We start from the raw sequence: 20,000 nt of genomic DNA, 5'->3' as shown, positions 1-20,000 counted from the left end.
GATAAAATAAAATATTAGTGTTGACCAAAAAACCTATTTGGAACAACAAATTTAAAACTTTTTTTTTTTTTATTTAAACACGCAAACCAATAAAAGTCCCACTGATTGTCACACACCTGACTGTGCAAAATTTGTTCTCCGCATTTGACCCATTCCCTGGGGGAGCGGTGAGCGGCAGCAGCGCCGCGCTCTGGAATCATATGGTGATCTAACCCCCCAATTCCAACCCTTTGATGCTGAGTGCCAAGCAGGGAGGCAAATGGGTCCCATTTTTATAGTCTTTGGTATGACTCGGCCGGGAATCGAACTCACGACCTCCCAGTCTCAGGGTGGACACTCACACCACAGTGTTAATGAGACACTATCACTGGCTGATCGACAATTCATCACCTGGGCATGTGTGTGTGTGTGTGTGTGTGTGTGTGTGTGTGTGTGTGTGTGAGAGAGTTATACGCTAGCTCTGGGGTAACCCAGGATTCCCCAACCCCGGGGTCATGAATTCAAATGGGGTTGGCTAAAATCTCTTGTGAGTCTTGTGAGTGATCAGTATAGCAGAATAACATGGAGCTGATATCACCATTCATGTTCATGACACAACATACGGATCCTCACATTCTGTATTGTGATATATTGAGTTTTAATATACTGCCCCTAGTGTTCACTGAGTCACCTGGCCAAGGGCGCAATTTCCATAGAAACAAAATCCAGATTTGCCCCCCCCCCCCCCCCCGCACTTTTTCACTCCAAACATTGTGGACGTGGGCCGACATGACTGTGTTTTAGAGGCTGTAGCTAATGTTTAAACCTAGAGTTAAGAGAATAGTATCATATGAAGTCCTACCACCTAAAATACCATTTTAAGACCAAAAAGGCATCCATTGAATCCTGTCATGCTAGCATGTCGGGAAGGCGGCTAAATAACGCTCCAAATTTAGGCTACATTTTGGCGAGGAAAAAACTGGCATGGCCATTTTCCAAAGGGGGCCCTTGTCCCCTCACCTCAAGATATATGAATAAGAATGGGTTCTATGGGTTCTATGGGTTCTATGGGTTCTATGGGTATCACCAGTCTCCTCTTTACAGACACGCCCAACCCAATTTATCTTGTGCAAAAACATAAACATCAAAAACAAAGAAAATGCAGTTTTTGCATGCAGTCGTCCCTATGCCGTCTTGGAATTGCATAAATTGGGTATGACTGTAAAGATGAGACTCTTATGGATTCGAAATGTGACCTCACTGTGTAAAATGAGCTAGTGTGACCTCTAGGCATTCAGGGATGTATGGCTTTCCTAGGTAGGTATATTGACAATAAGGGGTTTTCTGAGCAATTTCCAGAACAGAATTGCTCACCAATTTCAGAGAAATACAATTCTTTGATACCAAATCACAGCATGAATTTTTCGATGGTGTTCCTCAGGGTCTTGGTGTCTCAATGTATTTTGGAGGGTTTCCCCCCAATTCCCAAATAGTCAAAAATCCCCGCCGCATCGGGGGGGGAGCAGGTCAGGGTTAGTTTGACCCTGCCACTTCTCAAACCAAAGTTACGCCCTTACAGTACACTAACTCTTTCTCCTCCTCATCCCTCCATCCAGCAGATACAAGTATTTAATTATGCTTAATATCATATTCCCCCCCCCCTCTCTCTCTCTCAGCTGGTATACTGGGCCAGTCGTTGCAGGATCAGGATGAGAAGATGGCTGGCTGTGTGTTTCCAGTGGGACCAGAGAGCTTCCAGCGCTTCACGCCGGACTCCCTGGCGGCCATCGAGCAGCGCATCGCCGAGAGGGCCCGCCGCAAGAAAGTCTACCAGGAGGTACACGCCCACACACACACACACACACACACACACACACACACACACACACGCACACACCACACACACACACACACGCACACACCACACACACACACACACACACACACACACGCGCGCGCATACACACACACACTCACACACACACACACACACACGCACAAACACACACACACACGCGCACACGCGCACACACACACACTCGCACACACACACACGCGCATATACACACACACACACACACACACACACACGCGCGCGCGCGCGCATACACACACACACATGCACGTGCAGGCACAGTTTGCCAGTGACGTGCACAGACATTTTGGGGCAGGTGCTCAAGTGAAAAAAGGGCACCCCTCTCACAATTGGGTGAATGTAGGCACGGTAAAGCGCTTTGGATAAAAGCGCTATATAAATGCAGTCCATTTACCATTTACAATTTACAATTAGGCTATTTCTAAAAAATACAGTTACACACAGTCTGGCCCGGGTGAGCACACACTTGAGGTGCTCCCCTCCTTCCAATTTACATGTACGAAAAAAAGAAAAGAAATCAAATCAATAGAATAATCCAAAATAAACACATTTATACTGCATACATGTTTTTTTAAATGAGTTTAGTTTGCGAATCCAAAAGTTTAGTTTGCGAATCCCAACGTTTTTTTGTTTGGATCGGAGTGAGAGCTCGACACCCATTAACATCCTGCCATTGCTAAGACAAGTGATGTGTAAACATCCTGTCTCTTCTCGCGCTCTGTCCTCTCCATGGACATCTAAAGCCCCAGACACACCAACAGTCGACCGTCGGCCATGTCTGGTCGTCTGTCGCTCGTGTATTTGCGGTGTGTCCCGCAGCGTTGGCTCTAGTCTGCTTTGACGGAAGTTTGTCGGCCGAATAGGTGTTGGGTCATTTGTGAGAGAAAATCACTCTGATTGGCTGGTCAGGGCTAGAGAAAGTCACTCTGATTGGCTGGTCAGGGCTAGAGAAAACACTCTGATTGGCTGGTCAGGGCTAGAGAAAACACTCTTGATTGGCTGGTCAGGGCTAGAGAAAACACTCTGATTGGCTGGTCAGGGCTAGAGAAAACACTCTGATTGGCTGGTCAGGGGTAGAGAAAATCACTCTGATTGGCTGGTCAGGGCTAGAGAAAACACTCTGATTGGCTGGTCAGGGCTAGAGAAAACACTCTTGATTGGCCGGTCAGGGCTAGAGAAAACACTCTGATTGGCTGGTCAGGGCTAGAGAAAACACTCTGATTGGCTGGTCAGGGGTAGTGAAGCAAGAGACCGGGCACACAAAACGGTCTGCTCATTTTCCAACTTCATCTCACCTGATAATTCCAAAACACGGATATTTTCACGACAACGGGCCTTTGGGAAAGTCCCTCCTTGAGCCTCTCGCTGCCTGACATCACTTTTAGTCCAGTTTCTCCTCATTGTTCACCACCGCCTCTTCTGTCTTCCACGAGCAAAAGACCAAACAAGGCTCATCTGCAACTATTTATCAGGCATATTCTGGATTATAAGTAGCTATAATATGAAACTGTTTAAAAGGTCTATTCTGTAAGTTTTGGGAAGAAGTAAATGTTCATAAAGTGTTTGTATTACCAAATTAGTGAATGCTCCGTTACGCAAAACAAAAAGAATGAGCCCAGCCGTGTCTCTCTGCGTTCAGCCATTCCAATGTTCTGCTGAATTCTATGAGCAGACTTCGGCTCCTCTCGGGTCACAATTTCCCGGCAAATCTAGCGGATGTTGACCTTCTGCACGTTCATGAGCCTGACTCTCAGCCTCTCAGCGCTGTTCAGCCAGCACCAACGAAGAAGAACAAGGCTAACACCACAGGCTAACAGGCTTACGTTTGCAAGCTAATGCAGTCAATAGATGTCGGCAAACAACCAACAACAACAGAGTCCAGTAAAAAGTCCACACAGAAAAATAAAAAAAAGATGTATCTAATGAAGCCCGTCTGGCCAAACAGCAGCAATGTGACCGACGTCGGGGCGGGGAACTAGATTTGGGGCTGTGTTTTTGGTTCATGGAGGGATCTTACGTTAGCTTGTTGTATTTATAGCTGCTGTGATATTGTGGTTTTGGCCCGGCTATAGATAACGTTAGCTTAGCTGCTTGCTAACATGGCCCAGAAGCTCCGCTAATAACATTATGGTCTTGTGTGGATAATGCAACAGTCGCAAATATGCCTAACGTTACTATCGTTGTGCTTATGGTCATAGGACATTGTTTGACTGACTGCAGTCAAACAATGAGGCTGCCTAACGTTAGCTTGCTTGCTAACTAATAGATAGATATAGATAATTGATTACCACCCAGAAGCTCCACTAATAATGTTCCGTCTTGTGTGGATAATATAACAGTCGTAAACATCCCTAACGTTACTGCCGTTATGCTTATGGAACATTGTTTGACTGTTCCGTTTGGTTGCCTCCAGCTCACCTCAGCCCCAGGCATTAGACTGTACGGGGGAGCAGGCTATTTCCTGGCACATGCTAACGTGAGTATCGACTTCCCCGCAGAAGCCAAAACATGACCAAACATGCCACAATAACATCCGCTTATCCGTCCAGAATCCTTCCCGGCCGTCTCGAGGCTGATCTGGCCGATCAATTGTCCAGGTTGCCGTTTTCAAGTGAGTTTTATCAGCTAACGTTACAAAGTAACCAACACCTCTGCTGTTTTAGCCAGAAGCAGCTGCTGGGCGCGCGCGACTACGGTGCACGCGTTCCAGCTCGAGCATATGCTGCCTGCAGTTACTCCAACAGCCACCGGTGTCCGTAAGAGTTAGAAGTTACGGAATTGACCTTTAAGTGAGTGAAATGGTAGGCAAATGCTACTTTGTCTCACGCAGGTGCAGAACGTACGCACTAGTTTAGGGTTGTGCCGATTGGCGATCGGATCGTATATTGCCAACTCAAATACTATAGATGAAGGCGTGAATTAGTTTTTCTAGATCCTGTCTGGACATGTAGCCCCTAATTCTTGCTATATTTTTAAGATGAGAAAAAGATGATTTTCTGATTGACTTAATGTGGGAGTTAAAGTGGAGATCGGAATCAATAATAACGCCAAGATTTTGGACTTGATCCTTAGGCTTGATCACCGCGGACACCATGAAACATGTAATGTCCAAATATACAGCAGCAGCATCCATTCACTGACAAATAGTCTGAACCCCACACACTCACTGCTGCGCCACACATCTCTCTGCAAGTTGCCATCAGCGTCCGCTGACACACACGCACACACACGCACACACACACACACACACACACACACACACACACACACACACTGTCTGCCCACGGGGGGGGGGGGTTGGGCGCTTGCGATGACATCGTGCATTGGCGATGTCAAAGGGTGGCGATTGGACGATCTGACTGAGGTCAAGATCGCGCAACTCTACGCTAGTTCCCCATCGGCTGTCGTGTTTGCGGTGTGTTCGAGTGCACCTCTTTGGAACCCGACACGGCCGACATCGGTCGGGTTGGACTTGCCGCTAGTCCTTTCTCGTTCTCCCGGTGTGTTTGGGGCTTAAACTGCCTCTCTCCTATTGAGTCGTGTACATGCACACGTTTTGTTCCGTTTTTTCGCGACACTCAGAAAGACTACATATTTCAACAGGAAGTGACGCGTGTGTCATTCAAACAGGAAGTGACGCGTGTGTCATTCAAACAGGAAGTGACGCGTGTGTCATTCAAACAGGAAGTGACGCGTGTGTCATTCAAACAGGAAGTGACGCGTGTGTGACGTGTGTGTCATTCAAACAGGAAGTGACGCGTGTGTCATTCAAACAGGAAGTGACGCGTGTGTCATTCAAACAGGAAGTGACGCGTGTGTCATTCAAACAGGAAGTGACGCGTGTGTCATTCAAACAGGAAGTGACGTGTGTGTCATTCAAACAGGAAGTGACGCGTGTCGCGTGTGTCATTCAAACAGGAAGTGACGCGTGTGTCATTCAAACAGGAAGTGACGCGTGTGTCATTCAAACAGGAAGTGACGCGTGTCGCGTGTGTCATTCAAACAGGAAGTGACGTGTGTGTCATTCAAACAGGAAGTGACGCGTGTCGCGTGTGTCATTCAAACAGGAAGTGACGCGTGTGTCATTCAAACAGGAAGTGACGCATGTGTCATTCAAACAGGAAGTGACGCGTGTGTCATTCAAACAGGAAGTGACGTGTGTGTCATTCAAACAGGAAGTGACGTGTGTGTCATTCAAACAGGAAGTGACGCGTGTGTCATTCAAACAAGTTGCTGATAGGTAAGGGCCGTAGTAGGGGCGGAGCTGCGCTAACTTCCTCCTTCACAGCAGAAGGCCGTGTTTGCCTCCAGCAGGCATCCACTGTGTGATATGACCACGCTGTAACTTCCTGTTCACTGTACCACTCTTCACGCTGTAACTTCCTGTTCGCTGTACCACTCTACACGCTGTAACTTCCTGTTCGCTGTACCACTCTACACGCTGTAACTTCCTGTTCGCTGTACCACTCTACACGCTGTAACTTCCTGTTCGCTGTACCACTCTACACGCTGTAACTTCCTGTTCGCTGTACCACTCTACACGCTGTAACTTCCTGTTCGCTGTACCACTCTACACGCTGTAACTTCCTGTTCGCTGTACCACTCTACACGCTGTAACTTCCTGTTCGCTGTACCACTCTACACGCTGTAACTTCCTGTTCGCTGTACCACTCTACACGCTGTAACTTCCTGTTCGCTGTACCACTCTACACGCTGTAACTTCCTGTTCGCTGTACCACTCTACACGCTGTAACTTCCTGTTCGCTGTACCACTCTACACGCTGTAACTTCCTGTTCGCTGTACCACTCTACACGCTGTAACTTCCTGTTCGCTGTACCACTCTACACGCTGTAACTTCCTGTTCGCTGTACCACTCTACACGCTGTAACTTCCTGTTCGCTGTACCACTCTACACGCTGTAACTTCCTGTTCGCTGTACCACTCTACACGCTGTAACTTCCTGTTCGCTGTACCACTCTTCACGCTGTAACTTCCTGTTCGCTGTACCACTCTTCCCAAATATTTGGGTCTGTCATTGTTGTCCTACTTTAGATCTAAATAAAAGTATTTCAATGAGTTTTTACTTGAAATTGGGGACAGACACCCGACTTACAGTAAGACCAGGCGACAGGGGACTCCTGGTGCAATAGGGGACAAAAGCCGTGTCCCCAGTTGGTTAAAAGCTGATTTTTGTGTGTGTGTGTGTGTGTGTGTGGGGGGGGGGGGCTGTTAGGTTTAGCTTAAGGTTAAGGTTAGGTTTAGACATGTAGTGGTTATGGTTAGGGTAGGGTAAGTGTCCAGGGAATGCATAAGTCTATGTAAGTAAATACAAAGTGACCTAAGTAAGACTGTGTGTGTGTGTGTGTGTGTGTGTGTGTGTGTGTGTGTGTGTGTGTAGGACCTGGGCGATGTGCAGGTCCCGCAGCCCAGAGTGGACCTGGAGGCGGGGAAGCAGCTGCCGCGCATCTTTGAGGACATCTCGTCTCAGCTGGTGGGCGTTCCCCTGGAGGACATCGACCCTTACTACTTCAGAGAGCACAGGGTACGTGTGTGTGTGTGTGTGTGTGACATCAGCCCTTACTTTAAGAAAGAGAGAGAGTGAGAGAGAGAGAGAGAGAGAGCATTGTGTAATATGTAATGTTTGAATATTTTCTCAACTGATTTGGCAACAACATTTTTGTTACTGCCAATAAGCTATTTGAATTTGAATTTGAGTTTGAGTTTGAGTTTTGAATTGAATCAAATGTCAATGTTTCTGAACCCAAAACACATTGCATACAGTGGGCTAACTCATAGCTCATAGTTTGTGAAGCCAAAGCAGAAGTCACTTAAAGCTGCATTCTTTCTAATGGCCTGCAGGCTGCAAAAAGGAACTCAATTGTAGAAGACAAGTCAATGGGAAAATGAGCCTACTTCTCACTTGCTTTATGACCTCAGTAAACACTTTCCTAATGAGTTGATGATCTCAATCTCTAGTTTCAAGTCTTCTTCAACACAGCCTGATGATGTTCATTTAGTCCATTCTGCTCCCATTTAGAGTCAAATACACGATAAGGGGACATTCAGACCAAAAGCGTTTTTGGAGCTGCCAGCGTCTTTCTGCAATTCATTCTCTATGTAAGGACGCGCTAAACGTGCTCCTCTTTCAAGCAACGCACCTGGCGTTTAGCGCTGGTGGCGTCTGTTGTTTTTGGAGGAGCGCTGAGGGCGTTTTTTTAAAGCTGAAAAAAGTTGAACATTAGAGGAAAAGCGCCCTGATCGTCATTTCCACTCCTCCTACCTTTTCTGCTCCCGAGGGATCCTCCGCTTCTGCCAGAATTGGCAATAATCTAGCTTTCATGTTCACGGTGAACAACATCAAACAGACAAAACCAGCTGGCTACCGTCCTTGTGGTCGTTGTGTTCTGATCTGTACTGCACGCGACTGCAGGGGAAAACAAACGGAGCGCAAAAAAACCGCTCCGTGCGCTGTTTTGTGCACAAGGGAAGCGCTCTCAACATGATTTTCATAGCGTTCTGACTGAAAAAAAAACGCTTTTGGTGTGAATGTCCCCTAAAGCAGACTGTGCTTTGGGGCATGATTGACAGGTCATCTGTCCAGTGATCGCACAGCTATCATGGACCAATAGCAGGCGGAGCTGCGGCTCTTCTTGTCCAAATTTATATCACTTCTGGCTCCGAATAACCAAGATGGCGATGGTGAAAAGGCCAACCTCCAAAATGCGACTCCACAAACCAATAGGTGACGTCATCGTAATATATGGACGTCATCGTCCATTATTTAGACGGCATCAACAACAAGAGAAAATGAGCGAGCGGGTGTGTGTTTGTGTGTGTTTGTGTGTGTTTGTGTGTTTGTCTGTTTGTGTGTGTTTGTCTATTTGTGTGTTTGTGTGTGTGTGTTTGCCTGTTTGTGTTTGTGTGTGTTTGTTTGTGTTTGTGTGTGTTTGTCTGTTTGTGTGTGTTTGTGTGTGTTTGTGTGTGTTTGTGTGTGCCCGTGTGTGTTTGTGTGTGTTTGTGTTTGTGTGTGTTTGTGTTTGTGTGTGCCCGTGTGTGTTTGTGTGTGTTTGTGTGTGTTTGTGTGTTTGTGTTTGTGTGTGTTTGTGTTTGTGTGTGTTTGTGTTTGTGTGTGTTTGTCTCTGTTTGTGTGTGTTTGTGTGTGTGTGTGTGTTTGTGTTTGTGTGTGTTTGTGTGTTTTTGTTTGTGTGTGTTTGTGTGTTTGTGTGTGTTTGTGCACGCGTCATGTTGCAGCTTCTCCTTTTTCTCCACCTTCCTGCACCTCTCTTCCTCCTCTGTTCTGTCTCTCTCGGTTGAGGACGGATTCTGTCCTATGAGAAATTCGCACCTCATGCCCACACCCCAGTTTGGATTGGGCTGAACTTTTGCATGGTGGGGGGTAATGATCCGGGGAAGGTTGTGTACTTCTACACACCACCATCATTTCCGGCCAAGCAAAAGGCACGGTTGTATTGCACAGAGGGAATATCCGCTCTGCAACTGACTTGCTTTGTGCCTATTTGACCCGGGCAACGCCGGGTACATTGCTAGTGTACCGATGATGATGATGATGATGATGATGATGGTGGTGGTGGTGGTAAAGATATGTAACGGAACACAACACAGCTCATGAATTCCACACGTGTGTACTTCATGTACATCGAGTGACAATAAACATCTTGTATCTTGGATCTTGGTTTCCTGGCAGAACAGGACCTGACAGAGCAGAGTAGAACAGAACAGGACCTGACAGAGCAGAGTAGAACTGAACAGGACCTGACAGAGCAGAGTAGAACAGAACAGGACCTGACAGAGCAGAGTAGAACTGAACAGGACCTGACAGAGCAGAGTAGAACAGAACAGGACCTGACAGAGCAGAGTAGAGCAGAACAGGACCTGACAGAGCAGAGTAGAACAGAACAGGACCTGACAGAGCAGAGTAGAACTGAACAGGACCTGACAGAGCAGAGTAGAACAGAACAGGACCTGACAGAGCAGAGTAGAACTGAACAGGACCTGACAGAGCAGAGTAGAGCAGAACTGAACAGGACCTGACAGAGCAGAGTAGAACAGAACAGGACCTGACAGAGCAGAGTAGAGCTGAACAGGACCTGACAGAGCAGAGTAGAACAGGACCTGACAGAGCAGAGTAGAACAGAACAGGACCTGACAGAGCAGAGTAGAGCTGAACAGGACCTGACAGAGTAGAGTAGAACTGAACAGGACCTGACAGAGCAGAGTAGAACTGAACAGGACCTGACAGAGCAGAGTAGAACAGAACAGGACCTGACAGAGCAGAGTAGAACAGAACAGGACCTGACAGAGCAGAGTAGAACTGAACAGGACCTGACAGAGCAGAGTAGAACTGAACAGGACCTGACAGAGCAGAGTAGAACTGAACAGGACCTGACAGAGCAGAGTAGAACTGAACAGGACCTGACAGAGTAGAGCAGAACTGAACAGGACCTGACAGAGCAGAGTAGAACAGGACCTGACAGAGCAGAGTAGAACAGGAGCTGACAGAGCAGAGTAGAACTGAACAGGACCTGACAGAGCAGAGTAGAGCAGAACAGGACCTGACAGAGTAGAGTAGAACAGGACCTGACAGAGCAGAGTAGAACTGAACAGGACCTGACAGAGCAGAGTAGAGCAGAACAGGACCTGACAGAGCAGAGTAGAACTGAACAGGACCTGACAGAGCAGAGTAGAGCAGAACAGGACCTGACAGAGCAGAGTAGAACTGAACAGGACCTGACAGAGTAGAGTAGAACAGAACAGGACCTGACAGAGCAGAGTAGAACTGAACAGGACCTGACAGAGCAGAGTAGAACAGAACAGGACCTGACAGAGCAGAGTAAAGCAGAACAGGACCTGACAGAGCAGAGTAGAACAGAACAGGACCTGACAGAGCAGAGTAGAACAGAACAGGACCTGACAGAGCAGAGTAGAACAGAACAGGACCTGACAGAGTAGAGCAGAACTGAACAGGACCTGACAGAGCAGAGTAGAACAGAACAGGACCTGACAGAGCAGAGTAGAACAGAACAGGACCTGACAGAGCAGAGTAAAGTAGAACAGGACCTGACAGAGCAGAGTAGAGCTGAACAGGACCTGACAGAGTAGAGTAGAGCAGAACAGGACCTGACAGAGTAGAGTAGAGCTGAACAGGACCTGACAGAGTAGAGTAGAGCAGAACAGGACCTGACAGAGCAGAGTAGAGTAGAACAGGACCTGACAGAGTAGAGTAGAGCAGAACAGGACCTGACAGAGCAGAGTTGAGCAGAACAGGACCTGACAGAGCAGAGTAGAACAGAACAGGACCTGACAGAGCAGAGTAGAACTGAACAGGACCTGACAGAGCAGAGTAGAACAGAACAGGACCTGACAGAGCAGAGTAGAACTGAACAGGACCTGACAGAGCAGAGTAGAACTGAACAGGACCTGACAGAGCAGAGTAGAACTGAACAGGACCTGACAGAGCAGAGTAGAGCAGAACAGGACCTGACAGAGCAGAGTAGAACTGAACAGGACCTGACAGAGCAGAGTAGAACTGAACAGGACCTGACAGAGCAGAGTAGAACTGAACAGGACCTGACAGAGTAGAGTAGAACTGAACAGGACCTGACAGAGCAGAGTAGAACTGAACAGGACCTGACAGAGTAGAGCAGAACAGGACCTGACAGAGCAGAGTAGAGCAGAACAGGACCTGACAGAGCAGAGTAGAACAGAACAGGACCTGACAGAGCAGAGTAGAGTAGAGCAGAACAGGACCTGACAGAGCAGAGTAGAGCAGAACAGGACCTGACAGAGCAGAGTAGAGCAGAACAGGACCTGACAGAGAAGAGCAGAACAGAACAGGACCTGACAGAGCAGAGTAGAGCAGAACAGGACCTGACAGAGCAGAGTAGAACAGGACCTGCCAGAGCAGAGTAGAGCTGAACAGGACCTGACAGAGCAGAGTAGAACAGGACCTGACAGAGCAGAGTAGAGCAGAACAGGACCTGACAGAGTAGAACAGAACAGGACCTGACAGAGTAGAACAGAACAGGACCTGACAGAGCAGAACAGAACAGGACCTGACAGAGCAGAGTAGAGCAGAACAGGACCTGACAGAGTAGAGCAGAACAGGACCTGACAGAGCAGAGTTGAGCAGAACAGGACCTGACAGAGTAGAACTGAACAGGACCTGACAGAGCAGAGTTGAGCAGAACAGGACCTGACAGAGTAGAGCAGAACAGGACCTGACAGAGCAGAGTTGAGCAGAACAGGACCTGACAGAGTAGAACTGAACAGGACCTGACAGAGCAGAGTTGAGCAGAACAGGACCTGACAGAGTAGAGCAGAACAGGACCTGACAGAGTTGAGCAGAACAGGACCTGACAGAGCAGAGTAGAGCAGAACAGGACCTGACAGAGTAGAGCAGAACAGGACCTGACAGAGCAGAGTAGAACTGAACAGGACCTGACAGAGCAGAGTAGAACTGAACAGGACCTGACAGAGTAGAGCAGAACTGAACAGGACCTGACAGAGCAGAGTAGAACTGAACAGGACCTGACAGAGCAGAGTAGAGCTGAACAGGACCTGACAGAGCAGAGTAGAACAGGACCTGACAGAGCAGAGTAGAACAGAACAGGACCTGACAGAGCAGAGTAGAACAGAACAGGACCTGACAGAGCAGAGTAGAGCAGAACAGGACCTGACAGAGCAGAGTAGAGTACAACAGGACCTGACAGAGCAGAGTAGAACAGAACAGGACCTGACAGAGCAGAGTAGAACTGAACAGGACCTGACAGAGCAGAGTAGAGCAGAACAGGACCTGACAGAGCAGAGTAGAACAGAACAGGACCTGACAGAGCAGAGTAGAACTGAACAGGACCTGACAGAGCAGAGTAGAACTGAACAGGACCTGACAGAGCAGAGTAGAACTGAACAGGACCTGACAGAGTAGAGTAGAACAGAACAGGACCTGACAGAGCAGAGTAGAGCAGAACAGGACCTGACAGAGCAGAGTAGAACAGGACCTGACAGAGCAGAGTAGAGCAGAACAGGACCTGACAGAGCAGAGTAGAACAGAACAGGACCTGACAGAGCAGAGTAGAGCAGAACAGGACCTGACAGAGTAGAGTAGAACTGAACAGGACCTGCCAGAGCAGAGTAGAACAGGACCTGACAGAGCAGAGTAGAGCAGAACAGGACCTGACAGAGCAGAGTAGAACTGAGTCGAGCATCTATTGTGTCTAGTTCTGTGTTGCCATGTGGGGAATCCCTTGGTACCCATGATGCAGCTCTCTGTCTGTATGTGGAGGAGGGGATGCACTCTAAGAGCCCAGCAGTCTGGCTGATTCAATGTGTGTGTGTGTGTGTGTGTGTGTGCGCGCGTGTGCGTGTGCGCGCGTACATGTGTGTGTGTGTGTGTGGGTGCGCGCGTGTGTGTTAGAGAGAAAGAGGTTGAAGGGAGTGTGAGAGAGAGAGGGGAGAGACAGTGTGTGGGCGGTGTCACTTCATGTTTATGGCCTTGTTATTTAACCACCATTGATCTGATATCTCTCTCTCTCTCTCTCTCTCTATCTCTCTCTCTCCTTCTCTTTATATCTCTCTCTCTGTCTCTCTCTATCTCTCTCTCTCCTTCTTTCTATCTCTCTCTCTCTCTCTCATTCTCTTTCTATCTCTCTCTCCTCTCTCTCTCTCTCTTGCTCTCTCTCTTGCTCTCTCTCTCTCTGCTTCTCTTTCTATCTCTCTCTCTCTCTCTCATTCTCTTTCTATCTCTCTCTCTCCTCTCTCTCTCTCTCGCTCTCTCTCTCTCTCCTTCTCTTTATCTCTCTCTCATTGTCCTCTTCCCTCCACGGCTTTGTTCCCTGATATAGTTTTATGGTTAGCTTACTTGATTTTAAATGTTTTGTTGTTGTTGTTTATAAAAAATGAAAAATAATGAATTCATAAATGTATTTATTTATTATCATTCCGATCTTCATTCACCGGTTTTACTTTTCTATTTAATTTTTTGACTAAAAGTAGTTTTTTCTCTTTCTCTCTCTCTTCCAAACATTTATGTCTTTTTTCTTTGTTCTTTTTTACCGTTTATTTTCAAAAATGTCTCTGCTAAATTTGGTTACAAATAAAACTGTTATTATAAGTATTAGTATAAAGTATTATAGTAAAGTATTATAATAAACAATGCATACTGTGCATTTATTTTCTCTCTCTAAAGACGGTCACAAATCAAAATGCATGAATAGTATATACTGTATGAATAGTATATACTGTATGAATAGTATATACTGTATGTATGAATAGTATATATGCATGTAGTATATATGTATGTATATACTGTATGTATGAATAGTATATATGTATGTAGTATATATGTATGTATATACTGTATGTATGAATAGTATATATGTATGTATATACTGTATGTATGAATAGTATATATGTATGTAGTATATATGTATGTATATACTGTATGTATGAATAGTATATATGTATGTAGTATATATGTATGTATATACTGTATGTATGAATAGTATATATGTATGTAGTATATATGTATGTATATACTGTATGTATGAATAGTATATATGTATGTAGTATATATGTATGTATATACTGTATGTATGAATAGTATATATGTATGTAGTATATATGTATGTATATACTGTATGTATGAATAGTATATATGTATGTAGTATATATGTATGTATATACTGTATGTATGAATAGTATATATGTATGTAGTATATATGTATGTATATACTGTATGTATGAATAGTATATATGTATGTAGTATATATGTATGTATATACTGTATGTATGAATAGTATATATGTATGTAGTATATATGTATGTATATACTGTATGTATGACAGTAATGTTCCTTCTCTGTGTGCTTCTTGCAGACCTTCATAGTCCTGAACAAAGGCAAGGCCATCTTCCGTTTCAGTGCCACCTCCGCTCTCTACATCTTCAGCCCCTTCCACCTGATCAGGAGGCTCTCCATCAAGATCCTGGTCCACTCATATCCTCTATCACACGCACGCACACACACACACACACACACACACACACACACACACACACACACACGTGCGCGCAAACACACACATGATGTCACAAAGGTCAGTGTGTTGCTCAAAGGCTCCTGAGCAGGCAGGCAGGAATGTTTGGACCTCATCCCCAACTCCTCAAATACTGACATTTTGGTCAGGACCCCTTGGCCTCACTTATTACTGTAAGGCACTGGTAGAGGTGTTATTTCATTGAGTAGTGTATCCAGGCTCCAGCTCGCAGACCCAGGTTTTAAACCCAGACCCCTGCATGATGTTAGTCGGCCTCCTGTCTTTGCAGGTAAACCGTGTCCGTTTGTCTGTAATCACCCTTTGCCGATGAGCTGGTAAGCCTCGTGATGAAGAGACAAAAAAGAGCTGATTCTGGCTTGTTTAGCTGTGGTTCCTCCTTCCTCCTCTTGCAGCCTATACCTCTTACTAGTTTACCAGGGTGGATTAGCATGTTTGCCCTCAAGTTGCTCGGTACCTCATTTGGATCTTGCATATTGTGCAGACTACCTTATCTTTACTTGTTTGTTTACTTGTTTGTTGACGGAAATCCCCCAAAATGCCACACTTCACTTTTTAAGTTGTGGAGTTGTGATCTCCGCCTCAGGCGCGCCTGCTGCAGCGTTGTCTGCACTGTGCGCTCACCACATTATCATGAGCCCCTTCTAAACATGCAGTGAAATCCGGATTATAACCAGCTGCTAGCCGGTCGGCCTGCATGTTTAGAAACAATTAGCCGCCTTATGCGCACTCCCGCGAGTGTGGATCATGACCATCTGAGACCCTAGTATAGGATCCGCATTATTGGAAAAGTGGCTGTTGTTTAACACCGGCAGCTCATGTTCCGGATCATGTAGCTGTTATGTCTGAGTGGGCGGGTGGTGGCACTTTACAAACCATTAATGTCCCAGTGATCATTATTTTTATGAATGGACATAGCGTTAGTTACGTGGCTGGATTATTTGGAAGAGAGCCAAATTAGGTGAGTAAACAAGTAAAAGTTGAATCGTTTCTTTGTCCCCCATCTGCCAGTTTAAAAATGCAACAAGGAGATGATAGCCTACTACTATAGCCTACTGCATATGCTAAAGTACCCGCTAACGTTCACGTAGCCTATTAATTAATCGTTCGGGCAATCGCTTATATCAAGGAATTAAACGAGCAAACTCACGGTTTCCTCAAATGCTGCAAACGGCTTGAATGGTTTCTTTTCCTCCTGTCTGTCTTGTAGGCTATGTAAAAATGCAAGAGTTGCATATCGAGACATAGCCTACTGTAGTGGTCTGACTCAGTGCCGGGGTGCCAGTCGGGTTTAGGCCTGACAACATATATTGCCACAATACTGTAGGCCTATAGCCTAACTTTTGTGGGGAGAAATAAATGGAAAACTAGTCAGATACAGTATGACTTGAATGCCACTTGTAAAATCACCCACAGTGATTGACGACGGTGCGACCACTATTTTGACTGGGCGGATTTGGGCGATGTAACAAAGGCAAGCGCTCATTTTTGGCACATTGCCACCCCTCGTTATTGCCTGAATGGTCGGAATGGATCCTCCGTTAAAACGGCATGTTTTTGAATGGAGTTTGGTTACGATTCGCTAAAGCTGTTTCCATATCACATTTCTTTTTCTCGATACACGCTACCGCACCCCCTCCCCCTGCCCACTCTACTCGCTATCGGCAGAGAGAATACAGACCATTTCCAGTAGCCGGACATGATACAGACTTCATGTATAGAAGATTGTGCTGTTGTGATTCAGAGGCACACCACTGACCTACACTATATCCACACTATATCCACACAAGAAAACTTCAATAGTTCATCACATGTGACAAAAGGATTTGTTTTCACATGCTGGTTGGCCAAGGCAAGATGGGCGAGATTCGCCGTCTATATATATATATAAAAAAATAAAATAAATAAATCAGATTTTATTTATTGAAAACGAATTATATTCGAATCTCTAAATTTGTTCCAACAGCCCTACTTTTTCATAAAATCTGTTAACCACAAACCTTATCTCAGCCATTTAACCAAAATTCCCATACAAAAATCCCATTCACACGTAAGAACCAGGAAGTGCAGGGACTTTTGAGTAAGCCTACGAAAACACCTCCCTGCGTATGGAGGTGATTGACTGACTGATGTGCCCTTCGGCAGTCTTCATTTAGCATTAGTGTGTATTCAGCCACACGTTCACATTATATTGTCAAATATAATTACACTGTGATTGATTTTGGCTGAACTTTATGAGCTGTGAATATGTGAGGCTGAGAGAAAATGCGGTGTGTGTGTGTGTGTGTGTGTGTGTGTGTGTCTCTGTCATAGTATGCTATTACCTTATACAGTTATGTGTGTGTGTGTCTGTGTCATAGTATGCTATTACCTTATACAGTTATGTGTGTGTGTGTGTCTGTGTCATAGTATGCTATTACCTTATACAGTGGTGTGTGAGTGAGTGAATGAGTGTGTGTGTGTGAGAGAGAGAGAGACAGAGAGAGATTGAGCATGTGTGTATGTTGGAAGTGGAATGTCTGTGCATGTTTCTGTGTAGGTGTACATTATACTGACGTTGGGTCAGTAGCGGTGGGGGCGAGGCGACTGCTGGACGCCTCCCATTTTGTGTTGAATTTTTATTTTATTTTTTTTATAGTGAAACACATGGTTTTTAAATAGGCTGCTAGGCCTATCAATAAAGTACATGCTTTAACTGTAGCATGGAGAATCTAAAAACGTTGGATAGCCTATTCCTGTATTTATTTAGCATAGTATTTGGACGGCAAGAGTCTCATATTTCACAAAAATAATGTGTGCGTCTGTACACACATATTATAGAAATGCATAGATACATTTTATTTTACTTGAACCTGCTGAGCTCAGAGAGCACAGAGCCTGCACACTTTCTACTGAACACATCCTACCTGCTGAGCTCAGAGCATGCACACTTTCTACTGAACACATCCTACCTGCTGAGCTCAGAGCCTGCACACCTTCTACTGAACACATCCTACCTGCTGAGCACAGAGCCTGCACACTTTCTACTGAACACATCCTACCTGCTGAGCTCAGAGCCTGCACACCTTCTACTGAACACATCCTACCTGCTGAGCACAGAGCCTGCACACTTTCTACTGAACACATCCTACCTGCTGAGCTCACAGCCTGCACACTTTCTACTGAACACATCCTACCTGCTGAGCTCAGAGCCTGCACACCTTCTACTGAACACATCCTACCTGCTGAGCACAGAGCCTGCACACTTTCTACTGAACACATCCTACCTGCTGAGCACAGAGCCTGCACACTTTCTACTGAACACATCCTACCTGCTGAGCACAGAGCCTGCACACTTTCTACTGAACACATCCTACCTGCTGAGCACAGAGCCTGCACACTTTCTACTGAACACATCCTACCTGCTGAGCTCACAGCCTGCACACTTTCTACTGAACACATCCTACCTGCTGAGCACAGAGCCTGCACACTTTCTACTGAACACATCCTACCTGCTGAGCTCAGAGCCTGCACACCTTCTACTGAACACATCCTACCTGCTGAGCACAGAGCCTGCACACTTTCTACTGAACACATCCTACCTGCTGAGCACAGAGCCTGCACACTTTCTACTGAACACATCCTACCTGCTGAGCTCACAGCCTGCACACTTTCTACTGAACACATCCTACCTGCTGAGCTCAGAGCCTGCACACTTTCTACTGAACACATCCTACCTGCTGAGCTCAGAGCATGCACACTTTCTACTGAACACACCCTACCTGCTGAGCACAGAGCCTGCACACTTTCTACTGAACACACCCTACCTGCTGAGCTCAGAGCCTGCACACTTTCTACTGAACACTACCTGCTGAGCTCAGAGCCTGCACACTTTCTACTGAACACTACCTGCTGAGCTCAGAGCCTGCACACTTTCTACTGAACACACCCTACCTGCTGAGCACAGAGCCTGCACACTTTCTACTGAACACTACCTGCTGAGCTCAGAGCCTGCACACTTTCTACTGAACACTACCTGCTGAGCTCAGAGCCTGCACACTTTCTACTGAACACATCCTACCTGCTGAGCACAGAGCCTGCACACTTTCTACTGAACACTACCTGCTGAGCTCAGAGCCTGCACACTTTCTACTGAACACTACCTGCTGAGCTCAGAGCCTGCACACTTTCTACTGAACACTACCTGCTGAGCTCAGAGCCTGCACACTTTCTACTGAACACTACCTGCTGAGCTCAGAGCCTGCACACTTTCTACTGAACACTACCTGCTGAGCTCAGAGCCTGCACACTTTCTACTGAACACACCCTACCTGCTGAGCTCAGAGCCTGCACACTTTCTACTGAACACATCCTACCTGCTGAGCTCAGAGCCTGCACACCTTCTACTGAACACACCCTACCTGCTGAGCTCAGAGCCTGCACACTTTCTACTGAACACTACCTGCTGAGCTCAGAGCCTGCACACCTTCTACTGAACACATCTTACAGCTGGATGGTTTCCAGCCACAATTACACCAATGACACTGTATAAATCACCTGCCGTGTGTGTGTGTGTGTGTGTGTGTGTGTGTGTGTGTGTGTGTGCGAGAGAGTGTGTCTGTGTGTCGGTCATATTTCTGAGCCAGATCTTCAGCTGTCTGCCTCACCGTAAACATGACCACTAAATATCAGCCACCCTTCAACGGTGGTCTCTGCTCACACACACATTAGGTTTCTGACTGACTGTCTGACTGACTGACCATCTGACTGACTGTCTGTCTGTCTGACTGACTGTCTGTCTGTCTGACTGTCTGTCTGTCTGACTGACTGTCTGTCTGTCTGTCTGACTGACTGACTGTCTGTCTGTCTGACTGTCTGTCTGTCTGACTGTCTGTCTGTCTGTCTGACTGACTGTCTGTCTGTCTGACTGACTGTCTGTCTGTCTGACTGTCTGTCTGTCTGTCTGACTGACTGACTGTCTGTCTGTCTGACTGTCTGTCTGACTGTCTGTCTGACTGACTGACTGTCTGTCTGTCTGTCTGACTGACTGTCTGTCTGACTGACTGTCTGTCTGTCTGACTGTCTGTCTGTCTGA

The 20,000-nt window shown here is 46.3% G+C and overlaps 2 protein-coding genes across 2 annotated transcripts in view; one reads left to right on the top strand and one right to left on the bottom strand.

The window, feature by feature from the left end:
* LOC310798302 (NACHT, LRR and PYD domains-containing protein 3-like) overlaps nucleotides 1–20,000 on the bottom strand; it is a gene marked incomplete at its 5' end in the record, with an annotated part of 621,920 nt that overhangs the window by 376,310 nt on the left and 225,610 nt on the right. The gene's annotated exons all lie outside the window — the stretch shown is intronic.
* The window catches only part of LOC310791018 (sodium channel protein type 5 subunit alpha-like), a gene marked incomplete at both ends in the record, with an annotated part of 128,805 nt that continues 110,501 nt past the window's right edge, over nucleotides 1,697–20,000 (top strand). Inside the window, 3 exons of the mRNA XM_083652734.1 lie at nucleotides 1,697–1,816; nucleotides 7,255–7,398; nucleotides 14,750–14,877. Coding sequence (XP_083508860.1) covers nucleotides 1,697–1,816; nucleotides 7,255–7,398; nucleotides 14,750–14,877 — 392 coding nt within the window. The remainder of the gene's footprint in view (nucleotides 1,817–7,254; nucleotides 7,399–14,749; nucleotides 14,878–20,000) is intronic.

Source organism: Poromitra crassiceps, assembly GCF_964638095.1.
Source record: "Poromitra crassiceps genome assembly, chromosome: 2".
NCBI classification, from domain to species: domain Eukaryota; kingdom Metazoa; phylum Chordata; class Actinopteri; order Beryciformes; family Melamphaidae; genus Poromitra; species Poromitra crassiceps.
The sequence above is the reverse complement of the archived record's forward strand: the minus strand, read 5'-3'. Positions and strand labels throughout refer to the sequence as shown.